This window comes from Elgaria multicarinata, chromosome 4, assembly GCF_023053635.1.
Source record: "Elgaria multicarinata webbii isolate HBS135686 ecotype San Diego chromosome 4, rElgMul1.1.pri, whole genome shotgun sequence".
Classification (NCBI taxonomy): Eukaryota; Metazoa; Chordata; class Lepidosauria; order Squamata; family Anguidae; genus Elgaria; species Elgaria multicarinata.
The window spans coordinates 60,781,535-60,802,402 of NC_086174.1; the positions used below are offsets into that span (position 1 = coordinate 60,781,535).

At 44.7% G+C, this 20,868-nt stretch overlaps 1 protein-coding gene across 1 annotated transcript; it reads left to right on the plus strand.

Annotated features, from left to right (window-relative positions):
• The first annotated feature begins 9,264 nt into the window (after positions 1-9,264).
• Positions 9,265-20,761, plus strand: RHOU (ras homolog family member U). Its single transcript, XM_063124389.1, has 3 exons — positions 9,265-9,574; positions 12,390-12,448; positions 18,039-20,761. The coding sequence occupies exons 1-3, from the start codon at positions 9,265-9,267 to the stop codon at positions 18,492-18,494; spliced, it is 825 nt and encodes a 274-aa protein (XP_062980459.1). The 3' UTR covers positions 18,495-20,761.
• Positions 20,762-20,868: the final 107 nt, after the last annotated feature.

Here is a 20,868-nt window from a genome sequence, read left to right on the forward strand (position 1 = left end):
CCCTGCACAGTCTTTGCCAATTGGTATGCAGGTAAAATTCCTTCCCAGCCTCATTAACTGGTGGCCATTTCTGCCACTGCAAGAGGTCTTACTATCTGGGGTGGGTGGGGAAGTCAGCAACTGCAATCCTGGAGCTTTATGTGAGGTCTGCCTTTGGGATCCTCAGGTTGAACTGGAGGCAGAAAAAAGGCAAGATCCAATACATAATGTCGTCATCCACCAGGACACCTCCTGCTCTTTATAACCTTTATCATGTTGTGGCATTTTCCCTCCTCCTGCCATAAATCTGTGGTGTCCTGACATGCCAGATTATTGCAAATAATAGTACACCGCCATCTAGTGGCTTTGTAATAAAACATATAGAAAAGGAAAAAACAGGAGGAAAGGAAAGGAGACAATCTAATCCCTCAAGGAATTTGGAAGCAGAAGCCCCAGTGACATTGCTGGATTTTAACCAGGTATAGAAATGCTCCCAGGCAAGTAAGAAGATCTACAGTGAGACCAGTTAAGCAAATAGGAAGAGAGAGACCAAAAGAGAAAGGATAGGAGAAAACTGCTGAGATGACAGTTGAGGGGAAGATCAGAATGAATGTTAATGCCATCCATAATGATACGTGCAAGAGAAGAAGAAACAGAGTGACCCAGGATTTAGATTCAGACAGAAAGGGCCATCACATCTAGTCAAATGCATGGCTCTCTATAACCCTGGAGATCTGCTGTCAGTCAGGGTTGACAATGCTGAGCCAGAAGGAGGTTGATGATATCATGTAAAGGACCCACAAACATCTGTGAGTGACCAATCACAAGCATGCAATAAGTTGCTCATGTAGAGAAGCTGTGATGTGAACCACCCGGAGAGCTCCGGCTATTGGGCGGTATAGAAATGTAATAAATAAATAAATAAATAAATAAATAAATTTATGCTTATATCCAGTTCTTCAACTTCCTGTCTTGTCTGAAATGGATTTAGAGCATTGTACCCAGGCCAGCAAGAAAATGCACTGCAGGAACAGTGCCAGAGTTAATACACAACATTAATTACATATACTGATCTTCCTCTTCTGTCACATCAATTATATATCCTGATCTTGCTCTTCTGTTGCATTTGAAATGGCTCATGGTCTATTCTTGGGTTCAATAAACTGACAATGTATTTATACCAGACTTTCTCAACCCAAGGCCCTTCAGATGTATTGGACTACAACTCTGGATGGGGATGATGGGAGCTGAAGTCCAACACATCTGGAGAGTGCTAGGTTGGGGAATGCTGGTCTGTAGTATACTTGTTAATTTTATTCTATTGGCGACAGCCCTGTGACATGAGACAGGTACTGGCACCAACAGAAAACAAATCTGAATTCTGAGTAGAAGTGTACTGCAAGCATAATTTTAGAAGCCCACTTCCTTATTCTGCATTATCAGAACAGTCAGAAGGGATATGAATAGGCCGTTATTGGAGTCTTGGTGCGAATGAAGCCAAGTTGTCAACTAATACAAATATCTTGCTGTAGAGAATCAAAGTCCATTTTCACATCATCGTTATAGTATCAGGTTCATACTTTTTTTCATATGAATGAATATGATAAACATGGAAGTTACAATGGGGGCCATTTCATGTGTAGATAAAATAATTTCCTTTCTCTATCATTAGCCCTAGGAATAATGTTTGACAAACATATGGGAATAAGATAAGGTGAATGCCTTTCCATATGAGATCTGGTAACAGGCCAGATTGAGGTGTCATGTATTCTTGCTGTAACATGATATATGCTTTGAATGTGAGTATACTGAATGAAGAGTTTGTTTAAGTTTTTAGTAAAGAATACCGATGCCAGGAACAGAGAGTGGTTAATGTAAAGGAATAGGAAGGAATAAAGCTACTGCACTAGAAGCTAGAGCTGAAACCTCTTAACAAATTTAAATCTGTCCAGTTAGATCACCTCCATTTAGGAATATTAAAAGAAGTGGCACATGTAAATAGCGAGTTTAACAACGAAGATTGTTGATAAACATACATTTGGAGTAGTACCTGGTGATAGTCAAATAGCTAAGAGTGTAGATATAATCAGCTGACTTGCTAGTTTGATTTCACAAAATATTTAAATAAAAATGAATATTTACAGAACATATAAGCAGAAAGTAAAGGGATGTCAAAAAGATTGGCCCTGTTTGCGCGGTGGCAAATCACAAGTTAATTAAAGGTCTTGTGGAAAGACAGAGAAGGATCATGAAGTTTTGAAGGATGAATAACATTTGGAAATGCAAATCATATAGTCTAGGTTCTTATTTCTGTGGCATCAGAAATGAACTGATGGAAAAATTGACATTCTAATGCATGTAATTTTTGTTCTTTCCCTCCATTTTTAAAATTTCATGAATAGTTTTGTTCTGTTTTGTTAAATTCACAATAAAAAAATAAAAAGCACATAAGGCATTTTGTCTAGAGCCCAAAGTAGTTTCTGCGATTATTTTTTATTCTACACAAAGAGGGCTGTTGTCATCACCTATTTGTCCCCAGGATCATATCTCTTTTACTATATCAGTGATGTTTCTCATTTTGATTTGTTTGTTTTCCCGATGATAATGTACTGTAATGGTGTTAATAAGGGACACAAAACTGTCACTTGCCACTGAACGAATGCAGCACAGTATATATACAGCATTGTGCCATCAGTATAATTTCTCAGCGTTGGCATCCATGATCCAAGCATCTGCATTCATGACGAACAGAAAGGACAGCTTTTGTCATAAAGATCAGATTCTGCAGCAGCCTGATGGAGGGTCAACATCCACACAGCAGGGAAGAGGGATGCTATTTTGACACTGATTCAGCAGCCTTAGCCCTCCAGGCACTGAAAGGCTCCTCCAGCATCAAGCGGCCTAGGGTGGCCGCTCATGAATCACTGCCCCCACCCGAAAGGACAAGCATCGCCAAAACAGAGGACCAAAGAAGAGAGTGGTTTGCGTAAAATGTGCATATGCGAATGCGTAGGCATAGATGCAAATTTGAATATTATAGTATACCTATTAATACAGTACATCTCAGTGTAGAGTGAAAGACTGCGACCAGCTGATCTGCCTGCCTGCCTAGTCTGTGGTCCAGGTGCCAACTGTTGATGGGCAACTTTATGGACCAGCTAATTAATGCATGAACATCATGATTTTAATTTGGTTCTCTACTCAAGGTTTATCCACTGGAGAAGACGTTACACATTTTGTCCCCTCTCGAAATGCATTCCTGTACTCAATTTTTTCTTTACTTTGTGATTTACAGTGTTGACATATTTTCTGTGACTCTCTTCCCCTGTGCTTCACTGTGTATATTCTAATACATAGCCATTCTATTCCCTTGCTTCCATTCTTTTCCTAGTAGTAATACTATGGGCCAGTGACGTTTCTCTTAATCCCGATCATTGCCTGTGTTCTTCGGCATTCCCATTGCATGCTGTGCTTTCATCTTTGCTTGTTCAGTTCTAAAGGGATGATCTTTGGTGATCAAAACTACCATTCTGCGTGATGTTATTGTTTCTCATTGCTCTCCTTTCTTTTCCCCACACTCCTTGCTCTAATGGTCATGACGGTGGGATGGTCTTTTTAATTCTGCCATTATCAGCACCTTTCTCTTTCTTCTTCTTGTTCCTTCACCACCTTTGAATTGAATGCTGACTGCCTGTCTCTTCTGTTTAATTTTTATTTAGCAGTCATATTTCCCTACCCAGCTCTATTTCTACCTTTCTAAGCTCCATTCGATGAGCGTTTTACTGCACACTCGTTACTGGGCACTCGCAAATTACTCACATGTCGTCGTCTGCCTCTCCCCTGTCTTCCGCCCCTTCTGGCTATTATTGCGCCGCAAAAAAAAACCTTCATTAAGTCCGGTTGCTGCTCTCTCCTACCAGACTTCCTGTTTTCAGGAAGCAACGTGGAAGCGGCAACAGAAGAAGCAATGGGAGCCATGCATTTGACTAGATGTGATGGCCCTTTCTGTCTGAATCTAAATCCTGGGTCACTCTGTTTCTTCTTCTCTTACACGTATCATTATGGATGGCATCAACATTCATCCTGATCTTCCCCTCAACTGTCATCTCAGCAGTTTTCTCCTATCCTTTCTCTTTTGGTCTCTCTCTTCCTATTTGCTTAACTGGTCTCATCGTAGATCTTCTTACTTGCCTGGGAGCATTTCTATACCTGGTTAAAATCCAGCAATGTCACTGGGGCTTCTGCTTCCAAATTCCTTGAGGGATTAGACTGTCTCCTTTCCTTTCCTCCTGTTTTTTCCTTTTCTATATGTTTTATTATAAAGCCACTAGATGGCGCTGTACTATTATGTGCAATAATCTGGCATGTCAGTACACCACAGGTTTATGGCAGGAGGACGGAAAATGCCACAACAACATGATAAAGGTTATAAAGAGCAGGAGGTGTCCTGGTGGATGACATTATGTATTGGACCTGCAAACTTCCATGAGTGACCAATCACGAGTGTATGACAAATGCCTCTTGTAGGAATGGCCTGTTCTGTTCTGAATCTTTCTGTTACTCCTCCTCTTCCATTTGTTCACCACCTCCTCAAATTTACTTGATTTTATCACACTCATCTTGATTCTAATTATAGATCTCCTTTCCTGATATGTGATTGCTGCATTTTGATTCTTCCATTTCTGACTTCGTTCCCTTGCTGTCTCCTATATTTGCTTCCACTTCTGTTGATTTTATTGCTTCTTTTCTGGGGTGGTGGTGTCTGTGCTTTTTTCTTCTCTTGATCACTTTGCCCCTTTCTTTTTGCTCTTATTTTTCCTTCCCTGAGCTTTATCCTGATCTCTGCCATTTCTGCGCACAAACACCTGATGACTTTGTCTTAAGTCGTGCTCTCCTGGAGATTTTGTTTGCAATGGGTTGCATCTAATGGTGGTTTTGCACTAATGGAAAGCACTTTCGTGTACTCGGCAGGGCACCCAATTTTCACCGATCCCCTCTACCCCTGCACCATATTCTATACACTTCCTAAGGTTCTCCTACCCTCAGGAGGGGCTTTTGGGAATACAGTATATAGGGAGGATTAGCGAAAACTGAGCGCCCCACTTTGTGTGTTTTCTGTTAGCCCAAAGCCACTGTGGGACACAACCATCTAGTTTTATGTTTTTCTCTTTTTCTTTGCCTAATTTTCATCTAAGCAAGTTTGCTTTTCTTCCCTTGTGAGTTGTTATATGGGTTGTCATTTCTCTTCCTTTTATTTCTTTCCTTCTTCTCCCAATGTTCCTCCTTCTCACTCTCAAGCTTTCACTCCTGATTAAGTTACTTCACTTTGTGCTTCTCTCTCTTCAGTTTGCCATCTTCCAGTTTTTCTCCACATTTTTTTTCTTTTGGGCTGCAGATCGATACTCACTTTCTTGGGAGTAAGCCCCACTGAAATCAATGAGACTTATTTCTGAGTAGGCATCATAGGATTGTACTGTTAAGTTTCATCAACCCTTTTTGAGCTACTTTTTTCCACTGCATTTTTTTTAGGTTACACTTCTTTAGTTTCTTCTAGAATTACTAGCTGTTATCTTAATTTTACTTGGTCTCTTTTCCTTAAGACTTGGGGCTCATCTACACCAAGCAGGATATTCCACTAAGAAAGCGGTATATAAAAGGCAGGAGCCACACTATTGCTTTATAGTGATATTGAAGTGCACTGCAGGACCTACACTACTGATTTATAGTGGTAATGAAGTGCACTGACAACTGTTGGGGCCCATGATATGTCAACACCAAATAGGATATAACACTATGAAAGTGGTATGAAAGCAGTATATGGTATATGTCATGCGTCCCAACAGTTGTCAGTGCACTTCAATACCACTGTAGAGCAGTAGTGTGGCTCCTGCCTTTTATATACCGCTTTCATAGTGGAATATCTGCTTGGTGTAGATGAGCCCTCAGTGTCCTTCAATTCTCCTTGCTCTTTTTTACTTTTCAACTTTTCCCTTGCTTCTACTTTTTTCCTGCCTCTTTCAGGTTGGTAATGGTTTAACCTGTTCTAAAAACCAACCAAACCGCTTTAGAGCTTCAATTGCCTTCGTTCCAATCTTCTTTTCATTTCTCAAATTCTCAAACACCTTGTCTTTTTTTTGGTTTTCTTTCTTTCTGCTAATTCATCCTCTATCCCCTGGGAGATCCAGATTTACCACCTTTGGGAAGCAGGCCAAGATATTTTTGTTTATGGGGTTGTGCATACAGTCTGGAAGCCCTGAGGTAGCTCTGTGGTGGCGCCGTCAATTATATGATGCAGCAGGCACCTCGAAGCCATTGCGGGGCTTTTGCACTCATATTCTACTTGTATGTTTCCCACAAGAAGCTCGATGGCCACTGTATGAACAAAATTCTGGACTGGATTGGTCTGATCTAGCACAGCTCATTTTATGTCCTTAACATGTTGATGATGTTAAAATATCATAGTTAAAATATATAATAAAGAACATTGGTTATTTTTTTCACTTTGAACTCTCCTGGTTTTCATGGGCAAGTTCTTTCTTGGTTTCTCTTGTCATTACTCCTTCCTTTTTTCTGTTAACAGCTCTCTTCCTTTCATCTCCCCCTCTCTTCCTCTTGTAGCTATTATTCGTTAATTTAACATAAGCATTCATTTTCATGCCAGTGACTTTCAGCTTTACTTTTCCTGATATGGCCCCATTTTCTTTGATTAATATCACTACCCGTTCAGTTGATATTTTATCTTGGATGTCTTCTCCCTACCTCAAATTAAATCTCTCAAAGAATGAACTTTTGATCTGTCTTTCTTATTCTTCTTAGTTCCTTTGCACACCCTTTAAATTTAGCTTCTATTTCTATTATTCCCTCATCTTGAGTTCATAATCCTGGCATTACTTTTTAAAAATCCTTTTGGTTTTTTTTCTTGGTTTTCTTGTTATATTGTATTTTACTGAGAACCACTTTGTGATTTTAAGTGGTATAAAAGTATTATAATAAATAAATAAAGTTTGAAGGGGATTTACATGTCTGAATACAAACACAAACCACAGGAGCAGTTGCTGTATAGGCTGAAGATATGGGATCAGATGAGCTGTTGGTTAATAATAATAATAATGCACACACATTTGCATTTGCTCCTAAAATGTCTGTTTTCCTGAGCCTTCAGTTAGCACAAGTGTAGTAGCCATTGTTTTTCCTCTTCTGTTTGGAAGTCATCCATAATAACTCTCTCAGACATTCTGAAAACTTAATTGACTATCTTAGGTGACTCCATTCACGTTCTGTAGCAAGCCCCAGGACTCTTAATGGTATCCAGAAATAAAGAGGCAAAAGTACACAAAGGAATAAAATGGCAGTTGTCTTTTTTTCTTCGTTTTGAACAGTGGCATTCGTGGCGCAAAAGCACTTTGCTTCATATATTTGTTTCGTTAATACTGATAAATTAGCTAAGAAACTTAGGTTCTCTCTGTGAAACAGGCTGAGCTTTGATAAGATTAGGCAGCTTTACAGCTAAGCTCTGAGGAGTGGGGGTGGGGAAAAGATGATAAGAGAACTGGTCAGAGAGAAGCGTGTTTGCTTAGGCACACTCACTTGGTGTGCACGTGTGTGTGCGTGCGTGCATGCATGGAGCAAAAGACAGACATCAAGACAGGCGGAATTGCCAGTTGCCTGTTATTGTAATGGCATCCCCTCCCCCTTTTTGTCCCTTTATTCGAGAATTGTTAGCCCCCTAGAACATCAGATGTCCCCAATTAGTAAAGGCAATGGGATTTAGTTCTTAGAAAGTGTGTTCAGGGTGTTTAGTAATCCACCTGCAAAAACAGCAAGGAGTCTTGTGTCTCTTTAAAATGGCAGATGCTTTCATGGCCTAGAGTCCAATTCGTGGACTAGAGAGCTTCAGCTATTGGACGGTATAAAAATGCAATAAATAAATAAAGTGTTAATTCTCTAATTCTTTGAGGTGCTAGGTCTGGGCCCATGGAAGCTGGTGGTTCCAATGTCAGTGGGGCATCGAATCCGCTCGTTTTCAGTCAAAGCACCTTGGATAGCTCCTTTAGAGTTCTGACTGAAACCCAGAGCGAATTCACCACTTCCCTGACATCTGAGCCACCAGCCTCCACTGCATGGGGCTCTGCCCCTAATCTTTTCCCCATGATCCCGGATCTATTCCCCAGAGCCCAAAATGTCCTCTAGTGCTAATGGGAAAGCTTCTCCCCGCCCCCCCTAAACATAGGCGACATGCGGGGGGCGGGATTTCCTGGGGGAATCACAGTCGGAGAGGTTCCCCCCTCCTCACAAATGGCAATTATGTTTAGAAAGAAAGAAAAAACACCTTCCATTGATGCCAATGGAAAGATCGGGTCCCGAATCTTTTAAATACGTAGCAATACCCCTGGCTCAGGTGCCACAACGACTTTTGTTTTCGGAGCAAGATTAATTTTCGGCTGTTCCTCGTGCTGGAAATCGTATCGATCCGGCAGCCCTGAAAGAGGAGGACACGTACGGAAGAAGAGATTCAGAGAGGCGGAACACAATGGAATGAATGGGCTGGGAATGGGAAGCAAGGAAAGAAAGACAGAGGCATTTTAGGATACGTAGGAAGGAGCACGGACTTAGGTAGGAAATGGACGGGAGGAGGGGCCTAATGATTACGAGCAGGCACCCCGGGAGGCGCAGGAAAGGCAGCCCCTTGAATACGTCCAGCCAATAGATATAAACCTAATTGTCGTAAGCATTCGAAAGAGGGGAAGACTGGCCAATGGGAAGCGCCCTGAACGTAGCCAAGGATTCCACGCCGTCCACAAGTTGTGGCGGCGGCTGCTGCGTGCAGCGAGCGCGTCTCGCCTCCTGCGTTCGCTTCGGGCACGTGGGAGCCGGCTAGGAGCGCCGCCTGCCGGCTGCCTCCTCTGCACCAAGCTCCGCCCACTGCCCTCCGCCCCGCCCTCCTCGGTTCGCTCCCTCTGTCTTCTTCTTCTTCTGGATTATGTCATCTGGCGGCAGCAGAGCGCCGGGTCGGCGGTAGCAGCAGCAGCAGCCTGCACGTCGTACAACGGGGCGCGCCGCAGAAGCCAGGCAAGGGCGCGCGTCTCTCGATTCGGGGCCGGCTGCAAGGCGGAGGCGCTCCAAGAAGATCCAGAGCTGCAGGGATCGGGAAGCAGGGAGCTTGGCGCGCCCGTCTCGGAAGATCCTGTTTTACCCGCCCCGCTTGCTTCCCTGCGCCTCCCGCCGCCGCCAGTGGCTCTGCCGCTTCCGTTGTCCTCGGGGCTCTCCCGGCGCGGAGCCAGGCGGATGCCGCCGCAGCAGCAAGACGGAGAGACCGGCTACATTAGCAAGCCGCTGCCGGGCGGCTGCGAAGTGCCCCCAGTGCCGCCGCGCCGGGTCCGCAGCAGCCGGGCAGCGGCACTGGGGGCCGCCTTGGGCAGCCGCTGCCGGGCCGGAGCTGGGGGCGGCGCTGGAGGAGCCGGATCCGACCCCCGGCGCAGCATCAAGTGCGTGTTGGTGGGCGACGGCGCGGTGGGCAAGACCAGCCTGGTGGTGAGCTATACCACCAATGGATACCCCACGGAGTACATCCCCACCGCCTTCGACAATTTTTCAGGTAAGGGATCGGGGCGGGGTGTGTGTGCGTGCGAAAGGCGGTTCCTCGACCTTGGGACAGACCCTTGGAGAGTCTTCCCCAACCCGGCGCCCTCTGGAGGAGTTAGACTACAAACCCCATCAGCCCAAATCCGGGAGCTGGCTGGGTGTGATGGGAATTGTAGTTCAGTCCTCTACCACCCTCCAGAGAGGCCGAGTTGGGGAAGGGCACCCCTTAGGTCGCTTCTTTTTGTACCCGAATGTGGTCTTAGGATCCAGCTTGGGTGCGTGGGTCTCATTTCAGGCCCCGACCCGCCCCTCTCCCCCCACCCCCCATTTCTTCACTGGCGTCTCTTCTGGCTGACTTTGAATCTTTCAACTCAGAAAGGGGCGGTTCCCCTTAAGATGAAGTTGAGTAGGGAGAATGCCATGGCTTGGATCACCCTTCGATTTAAAAGAAAGCCGGGCAGCGTCGGAGATGGGAGAGAGATGTGGGTGGAAAGGAGCCGCCACGGATGGGGAAAGTGGCGATGTCGGAGTTATGAATGGGACCCCGTCTCCTGGGGGGAGGAGCTTAGTAAATCATGGAATCAAAGGCCAGGCGGCCGAGTGGATCGAATTCAACGGCTTCCCACCTTGTACGGAAAGCAAGGCCAACAGGCGGTTTTGCTCCACCTTTTTGTGGAAATGGAAGAGGGACACCGCCAGTATGAAGACGAACTCTTCCGTCTAAGGGACACTATGCAGCTAGTTTGCATATTTTAGTTGCATCTAACATTTATTTGGGGTAAGATTAAAAGCCTCTTGCAATTCTTTCTTAACCTGGACTTTGAAACAATAGAGTTGCAGCCCCTTCCTTTGCACGTTCACTGGGAAGTAAATCCTAATGTGTTCAGCAGGTAAATGTGCATAGGATTGCAGCTGTAATGTACTTTTGGCTTGCTTTGCAGTTTCGGAGCAACCACTATTTATTTCCATAATATTTCCAAAGCTGTTTCCAACGATAAGAGCTAGAAACTTGCTAACAAATACAACCCGGCTCCTCAGAATTCTAACTAGCTGTGGGGGCAGCTTTTGTAGGGTGTATGTTACCCATGTGCTTCTCTGTGGCAGGTGGTTATCTTGTTCTTTAGCATACAGAGCCAAGTATTTTTATGGCTGTGGGTTGGATTGATCCCTGGATCAGAGAAGCTAGGCTGAGCGCCTATGTGTAATTGTGCCTATGGATAATTCTATTCCTTATTTTCCCAGAACATCACACTTTCCTATCATCTTGCAAATCCTCTTGGCTATCTCATAATCCTTATCCCTTTAGGTGGGTGCAGAAGGGGGGAGGGTGAAGTAAGCCCTCCACCAGTCCTCTCTCCCTCCATCCATCTTCCATTAGTTTAGATTGCCATTGATTTTCTAGAAAACCAGTGCGGAGAGATGGCTTTCTTCCGCTTGCCATGTGAATGGGTGTAATTCAATAGGGCCTGTCAATCTCCCCAATTTTTAAAATAAGCTTGGTGACTGATAAGTGGGTCATCTTTCCTGTCTTCACTCTTCAGGATAGTTATTTCAGTGCCACTTCTCATTGTGCATAAAAGGTGCAGCTCCTCCATAACACTTGAAGGGCACTTGCGGCTCTGAAAATACATGCTAAACACATGCCTGAAACTGGGAGTCACTTGCTGCTCTGTGGTGGTTTCTGAGGGGGCCTTTTCCCGCATGTCCCTGAAGCATTACAGATGACGAGCCACTTGTTGGTTGTTGTAATATAAAATGTGGCCCTCAGTGGTGAGGTGTCGGCCTTGAGGGAGTGGGTCTTTGAGGCTTAAGCTACTTAAGGTGGCCTCCCTCTAGTTTAAAACTGGCTTATTTCCATAGGATGTGTAACCCTATCCTATGCATGTATATTTGGCACTAACTTCTATTTAGTTCAATGGGATTTACTTCCAAGTCACCATATGTAGGCTGCCAGCCTTAAGTTGGAATTGAGTTCAGAGGGTTGCAGTTACGATTGAACGCTTGGCTTCATAGAACAGTTTTTGAGATTATTTCTTCTTCCCAGGGCATGTCCTTGCCGAATGTTAACTGCAAGTGGATTTGCTTTGTAACTGGCAAAGGTTGCCGTCTTAAAGAAATACCTAAAGGGCACAATTTCCCTCTGCAATATTGTAAATTGATACAGCAAATCCTAGCAACAAAAGCAATAAAACTGCGGCCTGCCCAGGGGTGGAGAAAAAACGACACCCAACCAAACCCAGAGAAGAAAAGCATTTTGCGCTTAAATGATGAAGAGACCCTAACAATGGCCTCCTTGGCAGTCAGTGATTGCATGTGGTTCTGTATCGAGCTAGTTTTTCTGGAATGATAAATTCTGTAGTCAGGATTTGAAAGGAGAGTGGAAAGAAGAAGAGCTTCCCCAGGGAAAACATGTAAATATTTGCATTGTCTTCTCTGTGATTTAAAGCAAGGCCGGGCCGGGTGGGTGGGTTCCCTTTGTGCCCAGGCTTTGAAAACACAACGTGACAAGAAAATCAATCCTCAAGCAAGTTGGGGGTGGGGAGGGAGGAACCCGGCCTGGGTGTTTGGGACAGCTCTCTTTTTGTGCTGTGAAGGCGTCTTCATTCAGCAATTTGCTACTTTACCAGTTGGAGTGTGATGAATTTAGAAAGCCCCGAAGAACTTGGGCAAGCCCAGGAGTCTGACAGTCTGACGGAAAGGCTCCCTTCAAGCTCCTTAAACTGTTAGATCTGAATCGGTTCAAAGGTAAATGATAAATGTGAGCAAAGACACAATTCTTCATTAATTGATAAAGGTCTCATTAGTTCTCCCCTCCCCTTCCATTTCAGCTGTCGTGTCTGTAGATGGCCGACCGGTGAGGCTCCAGCTCTGTGACACAGCTGGCCAGGTCAGTAGAACGACTTATTTAATTGAAATGGTGGCCAAACTGGCCTGTGTGTGCCTGTGTGGAGTGATAGAAAATAACATTGGCATACCTTTGAAAAGGCATCTCTGGTTGGGACAGCCACCTCTCATGGATGGTTTAATTGGTTTTCCTGCTCATTGCAGAGAGTTGGAATCAATTCTAGGATTCTGTGATTTGATCTTTTTAAATCACCAGGAGTTCTTCACCCTTTGCAAAGAGCTGTCCTGTGATGTGGGGTGGTTTTTTTTGGCCAGATTAGATTCTTTCCACCTCTTCATTTGGCTCATTACACCCTTCCCACGGCTCTAATGATTGGACCTACAAACTTCACAAATGATCAACCTTCTCTTTCAGAATGACACCTGCTCCATGTGGCTGGGTTCTTATGTTGCCATGGCAGATTGGGAGCTGCTGCAGCACCGATCCTTGGGCCATTTCCCAAAGTGATATGAGACATCTGGGTGTGTGCAGGAGGAGCCCATATGGCACCTCCTGCAACCGTCAGCACTAGCCCACTTTACTGAGGAGGGATTGCAGCATGGTCTTGTTCCTCATCGTTTCTCAGTTACCCTGCAGGAACAGGAAGGATTGGTGCTGCAGCTGCTCCCTTGTCGCCAGAGTAATGTGAGTACCACGGCAAAGTGTGGCTGCTGTAGGAGGAGAAAGACCAGCTTGTTTCATTTGCAGTAGCCACATTCTCTTGATGTTGCTCAGGGGGGAAGTTGTGTGTCATCTGTATATGAAAGAAAATACGCTCTGTGTGTGTGTGCCTGTGGACATGTGAATTTGGAAGTGGCCCACTGGATGATTTTAAATTGACAGTTCAGACCCAGGCAAAAAGAGTCCTCTTTGTGATGTATGGCCAGTGGTGCAGTTAAGTAGGGATGTGCTCCGCTTCTAATCGGACTGGCGAATTAGAAGTGGAGCGGGGTGCTTTGCCTCCCCTTAAGGCGGAGGCGAAGAGGATTGGGGGGCCGGCGGAGCATGGCGAAGAGGGTTGAGGTGAAGGCGGATTCTTCGCCTCGATCCGGAGCTCCGCTGGAAAGGTAAGTGGGGTTTACAGGGCCCTGCCGCTGTCGCTGTCGCCCATGCGGCGACAGTGGCAGGGCCCGGTAAACCTCCCCTCCTCTCCCTTACCTGCCTCCGTCCACGGTCCGTCGGCTTCTTCAATTGAGCCCACGGTTCAACCAGGAAGTCTAGGCCGCACTTGCGGCCTAGACTTCCTGGTTGAACCGCGGGCTCAATTGAAGAAGCCGACGGACTGCGGACGGAGGCAGGTAAGGCCCCCCTCCCCCTTGGTCCCTTACCAGGCTCTGCCGCTGTCGCCGCACGGGCGGCGACGGCGGCAGGGCCCGGTAACCCCCCCGCCCTCCTCTCCCGGCCTTACCTGGCACCACTCCCCTCCACTGCGGAGCTCCGATTCGGAGCCGGAGCTCCGCGGCGAAGAGGAGCAGAGTATGGGCGGAGCGGCGCGGAGCGGGCTGATCCGAAATTTTCGGATCGGCCCGCGGGGCGGAGCGTGCACACCCCTACAGTTAAGTAATTTTAGATGCGGGACTAAATGGTCTTATGGAGGCCTGCCTCTTGTGATGATAACGTAGATTACTTCACTTACTTCAAGTTTTGGTAAGCCAACCCTGCTGCATTTACCTCCCCCGCCCCCAGCTCATTCTGCTAAAGACAATCCATTGTTCCAGTGGTCTGTCAGTTGAAGAAAAGAGGTGAGAAAAGAACCCTTGTTTATCTCAGGGATCTCTTTCACACGTGTGACTTGCCTCGGTCTCTGGGTTTACTGTTTGATCATGCATACTCTTTCCAGCTCCAAGCATCACAATGTCATCCATGTGACAATTGTTACTCTTGGCTATGGGGTCATGCAAACAAGCTCTAATTGCACAAATATTTGTAACTATAGCGTCCTCGCAGGCGTGCGCAGCTGCAGCATAGCACAACGTGCCTCAGTTCGAACTCTGCCTCCTTAGCCAAGTGACGGGAGTCTTTGGCTCTCGCCTGGCTTCCTGAGGGCCTTAAGTCTGCGAAACAAGCGAGCTAATGAAGTCTGCTTCTCTGACTTGCCTTGTAAGCCTCTGTCTCCCTTTGCAAGTGCCCCTGAAAAGCAGTGCAGTCAAGTAGAAGGGGGCTTGTCTCTGTTCCTTGAAGTGCATTTGGAAGAGCTGCACATCTTTGGTCTTTTCAAAAAACATTGCAAATAAATATCTTGAGCTCTCTTCCAGATTCACAGGCGAGTGCTTGTTTGGCAACAAAGCACAGGCACAGGAGGGGCGTTTCAGACTGTGTTTGCTCTTTGGACTTGTTAATTTAAGACTCTCTGAGAAACACGCTGAATTTTAATTAAAATGCCACTGCAACTGAGGCAAATCCTATCTGTTTAGGAGGCCAGTGTTGCTGTGTTTTTCTCCTGCTGTCAGCATGAAAGCAAGGCGTTAATCTTTGCCTCCATTTGCTTTCCTCACCTGCCATTCCTGAAACCTCTGTGATCTTCAAGAGTGCTGTGTGGCAAATTCCGTGGTTGCTATTAGAGATTTCCCTTTCTCGGAATAGTTGGGTGAATACACACACCGGGGGTGGGGGAGGAAACCCCAAAGCAAAAGTTACAAGAAAGCATTACAAGAAGACATGTTGCTTACGGTGAGATGGGTGGCTGAATGAGGAGGGAGGCAGCACATGAGAATATAAGCTGTTCTTTATTCATGGCGTGTGAAGTGTGTCAAGCATAGTTCATTAAAATTGATGGCCACAGTAAATGTGAACTTAAAACAGTAGGCCTCTGAAGGGCCGTATTAAATCCTGAAGCCTTCAACACGGTTATGATTGTTTTGTGCTAGGTTTCTTCCTTGCTTTCTTTTCAGGGTTTGCCTGGATTTAGTATCAAACTGTCATCAAATGTGTCTTGATTATCTGAATCCCTCCATTAACCAAATCCATGACCTTTTCTCACCTGTAGTGACACAGTGGCAGGATCTACACTACTGTTTTATAATGATATTGAAGTGAACTGACAACCGTTGGAGAGCATGACACATTCCATATACTGTTTTCAAACCACTTTCAAAGTGTTATATCCTGCTTGGTGTAGTTCTAAGCCACTCAGATGAATAAGGGCTTAAGCTGCATTGCGTAGGGTTGAAAGAGGTCAAAAGGTGCTGTAGACCAACGTCCTCAGCCCCATGCAAGACAGCCATCCTGTGCAGGCACACCACAGTGATGGCCACAAGCAGAGAACAGATGCTTAAAGGGCAAAAATGCTTGAGATAAGCAAGTGTTCCAAGCCAAATGCTGGCAGCAGGAGGCAAGGTCACTAGTCCATCTGATGTGAAGTTTAACTAGTCAGTCCTCCATAATCCTGAGTCAGCACCTGAGCATGAGCATAATCTACATTGTGTTTCCAAGGAAAATGTTTTTGGAAACTCCCATTAAATCATGCAACATGCTGTGCCGAAAGCTCCAGAGAAAGGGGGAAAGAGCTTCCAAGATAAGATGATGGGGCAGGGAGAGCTGATCCTAATCCCATTGATCTCACAGTCGATGGACCAGAATAGAAAACCTATGAGATATTTTTCATACATGTATCCAGCTCTGCTTTGAACGTGGTGAGAATCTTAGCTCCCCAATGTTGCACCTCTCAGAACTGAGCCTTGTTCTAATTTCAGTTTTAAAATACTGCCAGTTAATACCAGTTTTAAACTGGTATAATATATTTAGGCTCAAAATCAATGATGGTGCTATATAAATAAATAAATAATAATAATAATAATAATAATAATACCTCGTTCTACTGTGTTACTTCCTCTGGTACATCTGTAGAATCTTAAGTTAACCAATTCAAGGTATCTCAGGCCTTAGCTAGACCTAAGGTTTATCCCGGGATCGTCCCGGGGTAATCCCTGTTCATGTAAATGACACAGAGGATATCCCGGGAGCAGGCAGGGACGACCCCGGGATAAACCTTAGGTCTAGCTAAGGCCTGAGTCTTTGCTTGGAGGGGAAGTTCTCTATTCTTTCTTTATCATTGTACTTGGTAGCTTCAGTCTGAGTTAATCCTCCTGGAACATAGATGACCATCAGAAAATGGCCTTAAGCAGAGATACAAAATTCCAGTGGTTCCTACTAGCCACCTGGGCCTGGCCACTGGGGCCTTCAGACATCAAGAATCTCGTTTCTCCTCCAATTTGGTTTCTAGATAATCTTTCTATCTCATGTTTTTTTGTGCAGAATCACCCCTAGTTTAAACACATCTGACTGTTTGCAGGCTTGTGGCCAGGATGTTAAATTTGGCCGCTGCACTGCCTCTTACATCTGAGAATCACATTTTCCCTTTTGCAACTGCATCACACTGACAGTTCATTGTCATCTTGTGATTTGACTAGATCTTGAGATCACATTCCATATGAGTCTGTTCTAGCTGCTGAATCGCCGGGTAGTAATGTTCTCCCTTCTTTTCTCTTTCTCTCTTTTCTTTTTCCTAAGTTTATATTATTCAGTTTAATTCCCTTTGCGTTATTTCAGTTCATATAGTTAATCTCATTCATCCTGCCTAACTTCTCAATCCTTCCAGTATTTCCAATTCCTCCTAAGTTAGCACCATCTGTAAGTTTCATCAACATGCTCCCACTCCCCTTCCAAGGTCACTCATAAAAATACAAAATGAAACAAAACCCAATAGCAATCTCTGAGGAATTTCATGATGCAAGGATGAAAGTTGCCCTCCCTTGCGCAGTTCCATCTCCTATTTTTGTTCATCAGCAGATGCTGCACCTGTATGATCTGCCTTTATTGCATCCTCACTTCTATATGGTTGACCTATCTTGAGCAGGAACCTCTGGGACTGACCTCCTGGGAATAGAAATGTGAAGGGCTGGGGAGAAAAACAACATTTTTTAAACAATTTTTTCCCAAGAAAAGTTTGGGCTGATTAGTGGAATATATTCCCCCCCTCCAAGTCTTCACATCTCTACCTGGGACTGTACCACTTCATAATCCAGGAGGTGAGTTGCATGACTGAATGATGTCCCATGTCAAGAACCCCTTTGGTTGTGAAAAGCTTGCCTGTCACACAGGAGAGTGCCAGTCCTAGTCTTGTTCATAGATTTCTAGTTTTCTGTGTGGAAGGAAGCTTTTATTATATTTCCCCCCATAGGGTAGCGTTCAAACAGCTGTGCTCTGTAAATCTGCTATGTTTATGCTATGTAGCAGACTTTCCCAACTTGGTGCTCTCCAGATGTGTTGCCTATAACTCTCATCATCATTACCTGGACAATCTGGCTAGGTAATGATGATGAGTTGTAGCAGCACATCTAGAGGGCAGCAGGTTGGGAAAGGCATCTATATGTGTGTCCCCTTGCTACCTTTTCAAAATTATTCAGGTATGAGCACTGGTTTGGAAATCATTCCCTTGGGAAAGCCAGGGATTCCTAAGTAGACATGATCATTGCTTGTATGGTCAGGAGTTGGGGTTTCTCTCTTGCTGTTTGCCTCATGGAGCTTTGAGCATGTCCTTGCTGCTGAATCAGACTTGTCTCTCGACATTCACATTGTTTTTCCTTTTGCGCAGGATGAATTTGACAAGCTCCGCCCACTGTGCTACACCAACACGGACATCTTCTTGCTGTGCTTCAGTGTCGTGAGTCCTTCCTCCTTCCAGAATGTGAGCGAAAAGTGGGTTCCCGAAATCCGATGCCACTGCCCCAAAGCGCCCATCATTCTCGTTGGGACGCAGTCAGACCTGCGGGAAGATGTCAAAGTTCTCATTGAGCTTGACAAATGCAAAGAAAAGCCGGTGGCTGAGGAGGCCGCGAGGCTGTGTGCCGAGGAAATGAAAGCCGCCTCTTATATTGAGTGTTCCGCTTTGACTCAGAAGAACCTCAAGGAAGTCTTTGACGCTGCCATTGTTGCTGGCATTCAGTACTCGGATACACAGCAACAACCCAAAAAATCAAAAAGCAGGACCCCAGACAAAATGAAAAACCTTTCCAAGTCCTGGTGGAAAAAGTATTGCTGTTTTGTATAGACCCTTTCAAAACTGACAGTCTCGATGCTGAGAGTGATTTGCAGCTATATTAGCTCGAAACCTCTCCATTCCAGAGAGCATAAACTGGATTCCACAAGTGCACATGCTGCTAAAGCCATCCGTTTTCATTGGAGATAAGAGGGTGGGGAATACGAGGTAGCTGGCCAGTGCTTGTCAGGCTGAAGGCTTTCATCACTAGTGGCAGCATTTCCGCTTGTCAAGGACAACTCAAAGGCATTGACTCTATGCAGAAGTGGGAGGAGCCAAAGGAGAGATCTTGGCGGGGAAGGCTACCTGGAGGCAGTCAAAGGACTGTCAGAGGACAAGAGTTCTACAGGCGGATAGTTGAAAATGTGTGCGTCTTATGACACTTGGCTTTAAAAGGTGTTACCCTCCCACCCAACACACACAAACACACAATTTTGATCTTGTGGTCTTCACAAATGATATAGTGCATTCCGGAAATATCCATAGTATTGGCAAATTAGCAGAATCTGCACGTAAATCCTATATATTTTTCTTAAGGTGACATGCCTACTTCATGCACAGTGTAGGGATGTCTTAACACGTTGAGCTGCTTGCATAACTGCATCTTCTTTTATGTGATATGATGTGCATGCCTGGTGACTTATGTATCTCCCCCCCTTCCCCTGCGCCCGTAAAAGATGCACCAAATATCTGCAAAATGCCACACAAAATGCATTTGTTTGGTCGTCTGAGACAGCCTTCTTCAACCTAGCATCTATCAGCCCCAGCCAGCATGGCTAATGGTCAGGGATGGTGGGAGTTGTAGTTCAAAACATCTGGCATGTATCAGGTTGGGAAAGGCAGATCTAAGTCCATGTGGTCATCTTTTCCATAAGATAATCTCAAATAATTACATTACCCTTCCTCACATAGTCGGGTACCACACAATTAGGCATCTGAAACAGCCATTTTATCATATTGATGCAGTACCCATCAATGTAAGGCAAGGTGGAATATGATCTGTCCTAAGCACTAGGCAACCCATCAATTGAAGTCAATGGAGATTCTTCCAAGTAAATGTGCATAGTTTGGGGAGTGTCTAATTGAATTGTCTCCAATTCAAAATACGGCAAATACTTTTCTGCTAATTTTCATGTAGGAATTTAAATGTTGAAAAAGTGATGAATAATGCAGGTTATCTAAGGTTATAACTACCTGGACTACATGCCTTGTATAGGCTTTGTATAGTCTTCCATCTTGTTTTGAACAAAATGAACACTGGTTGACATGCAACACATTTTAGTGACTTGGATCAAATTTGAGACCTTTCAAAGAAAAAACATGTAAATTTCAACAAAATGGCCTCTCTATTCAGATATCTACCTATGTGGATTCCTGTTCTAATTAAGTGATGCAAAATTCTGACTTAGGGTGATTGAGGACACAAGTAGACGATAATGGGGCTATTTTAGAAACCTGATCTTTGCAGAGTGAGTGCAAAAGCCTTAAGTTATTGTCTCCTTTTCTATGTCTGATTCCGCCCCTCATCTTTAAAGTGGCCTTCTCATTTATTCCATGATTATCTTATGTTTAAACTTGGGCCCAGCTCAGACATAATAAGAAGCTGTGGTTTCCTGTTAGCCTCAGGTGTTCCCCTCTTCATTCTCCTCCTCCTTTCATGTGTGAAGAGAAAGAGATCAGAAGTGTCTGCTTTTGTTTTTAAACTCATCACTATTCCTTGTGATGTCTGAACATGGGAAACTATGGTTTGTTTAAAATATAGTTAGAGAGATTAAGCCAGGATCAAACCGTGTTCGCAGATCTTGTTGTGTTTTCACTAATTATAGTTTAAACAAACCATAATTCTATGAATTTGGGCACTGTGGCTCTTCCATATAGCAGGAAACCATGATTTGGGCCAGATCTACACCAAGTAGGATATAGCACTGTGAAAGCGGTATGAGAGCAGTATATAAGAGGCAAGAGCCACACTACTGCTTTATAGCAGTATTGAAGTGCACTGACAACTGTTGGGGCCCATTGGCACATACCATATACCGCTTTCATAGTGCTTGGTGTAGATCAGGCCTTGGTGTTATGTCTGAACTGACTCTGCATGTCTAGTCTCATGGGCACTTCCCATATGCAACCCATATGAATAGAATTCATGTAGAGCCCAGTGGGCTTTTGTAGAATTTCCATTTATTTCCCTGGATCATGCCCATGAGAAATGCCAATGGAAATGCCAACTGGTTGCCCAGTTGCTTAGAAATTGATGGCAGCACTTCCGAATGTAATTTTTTTTAAAAAAAAATCAGCTTTGGGTGGGATTGCTGCCTAAAAATTTGTTGGTGGCTCTTAATTTTTTTCTAGCCCTGTTGGAATGTGTTTCCTGTTTTAATGTTGA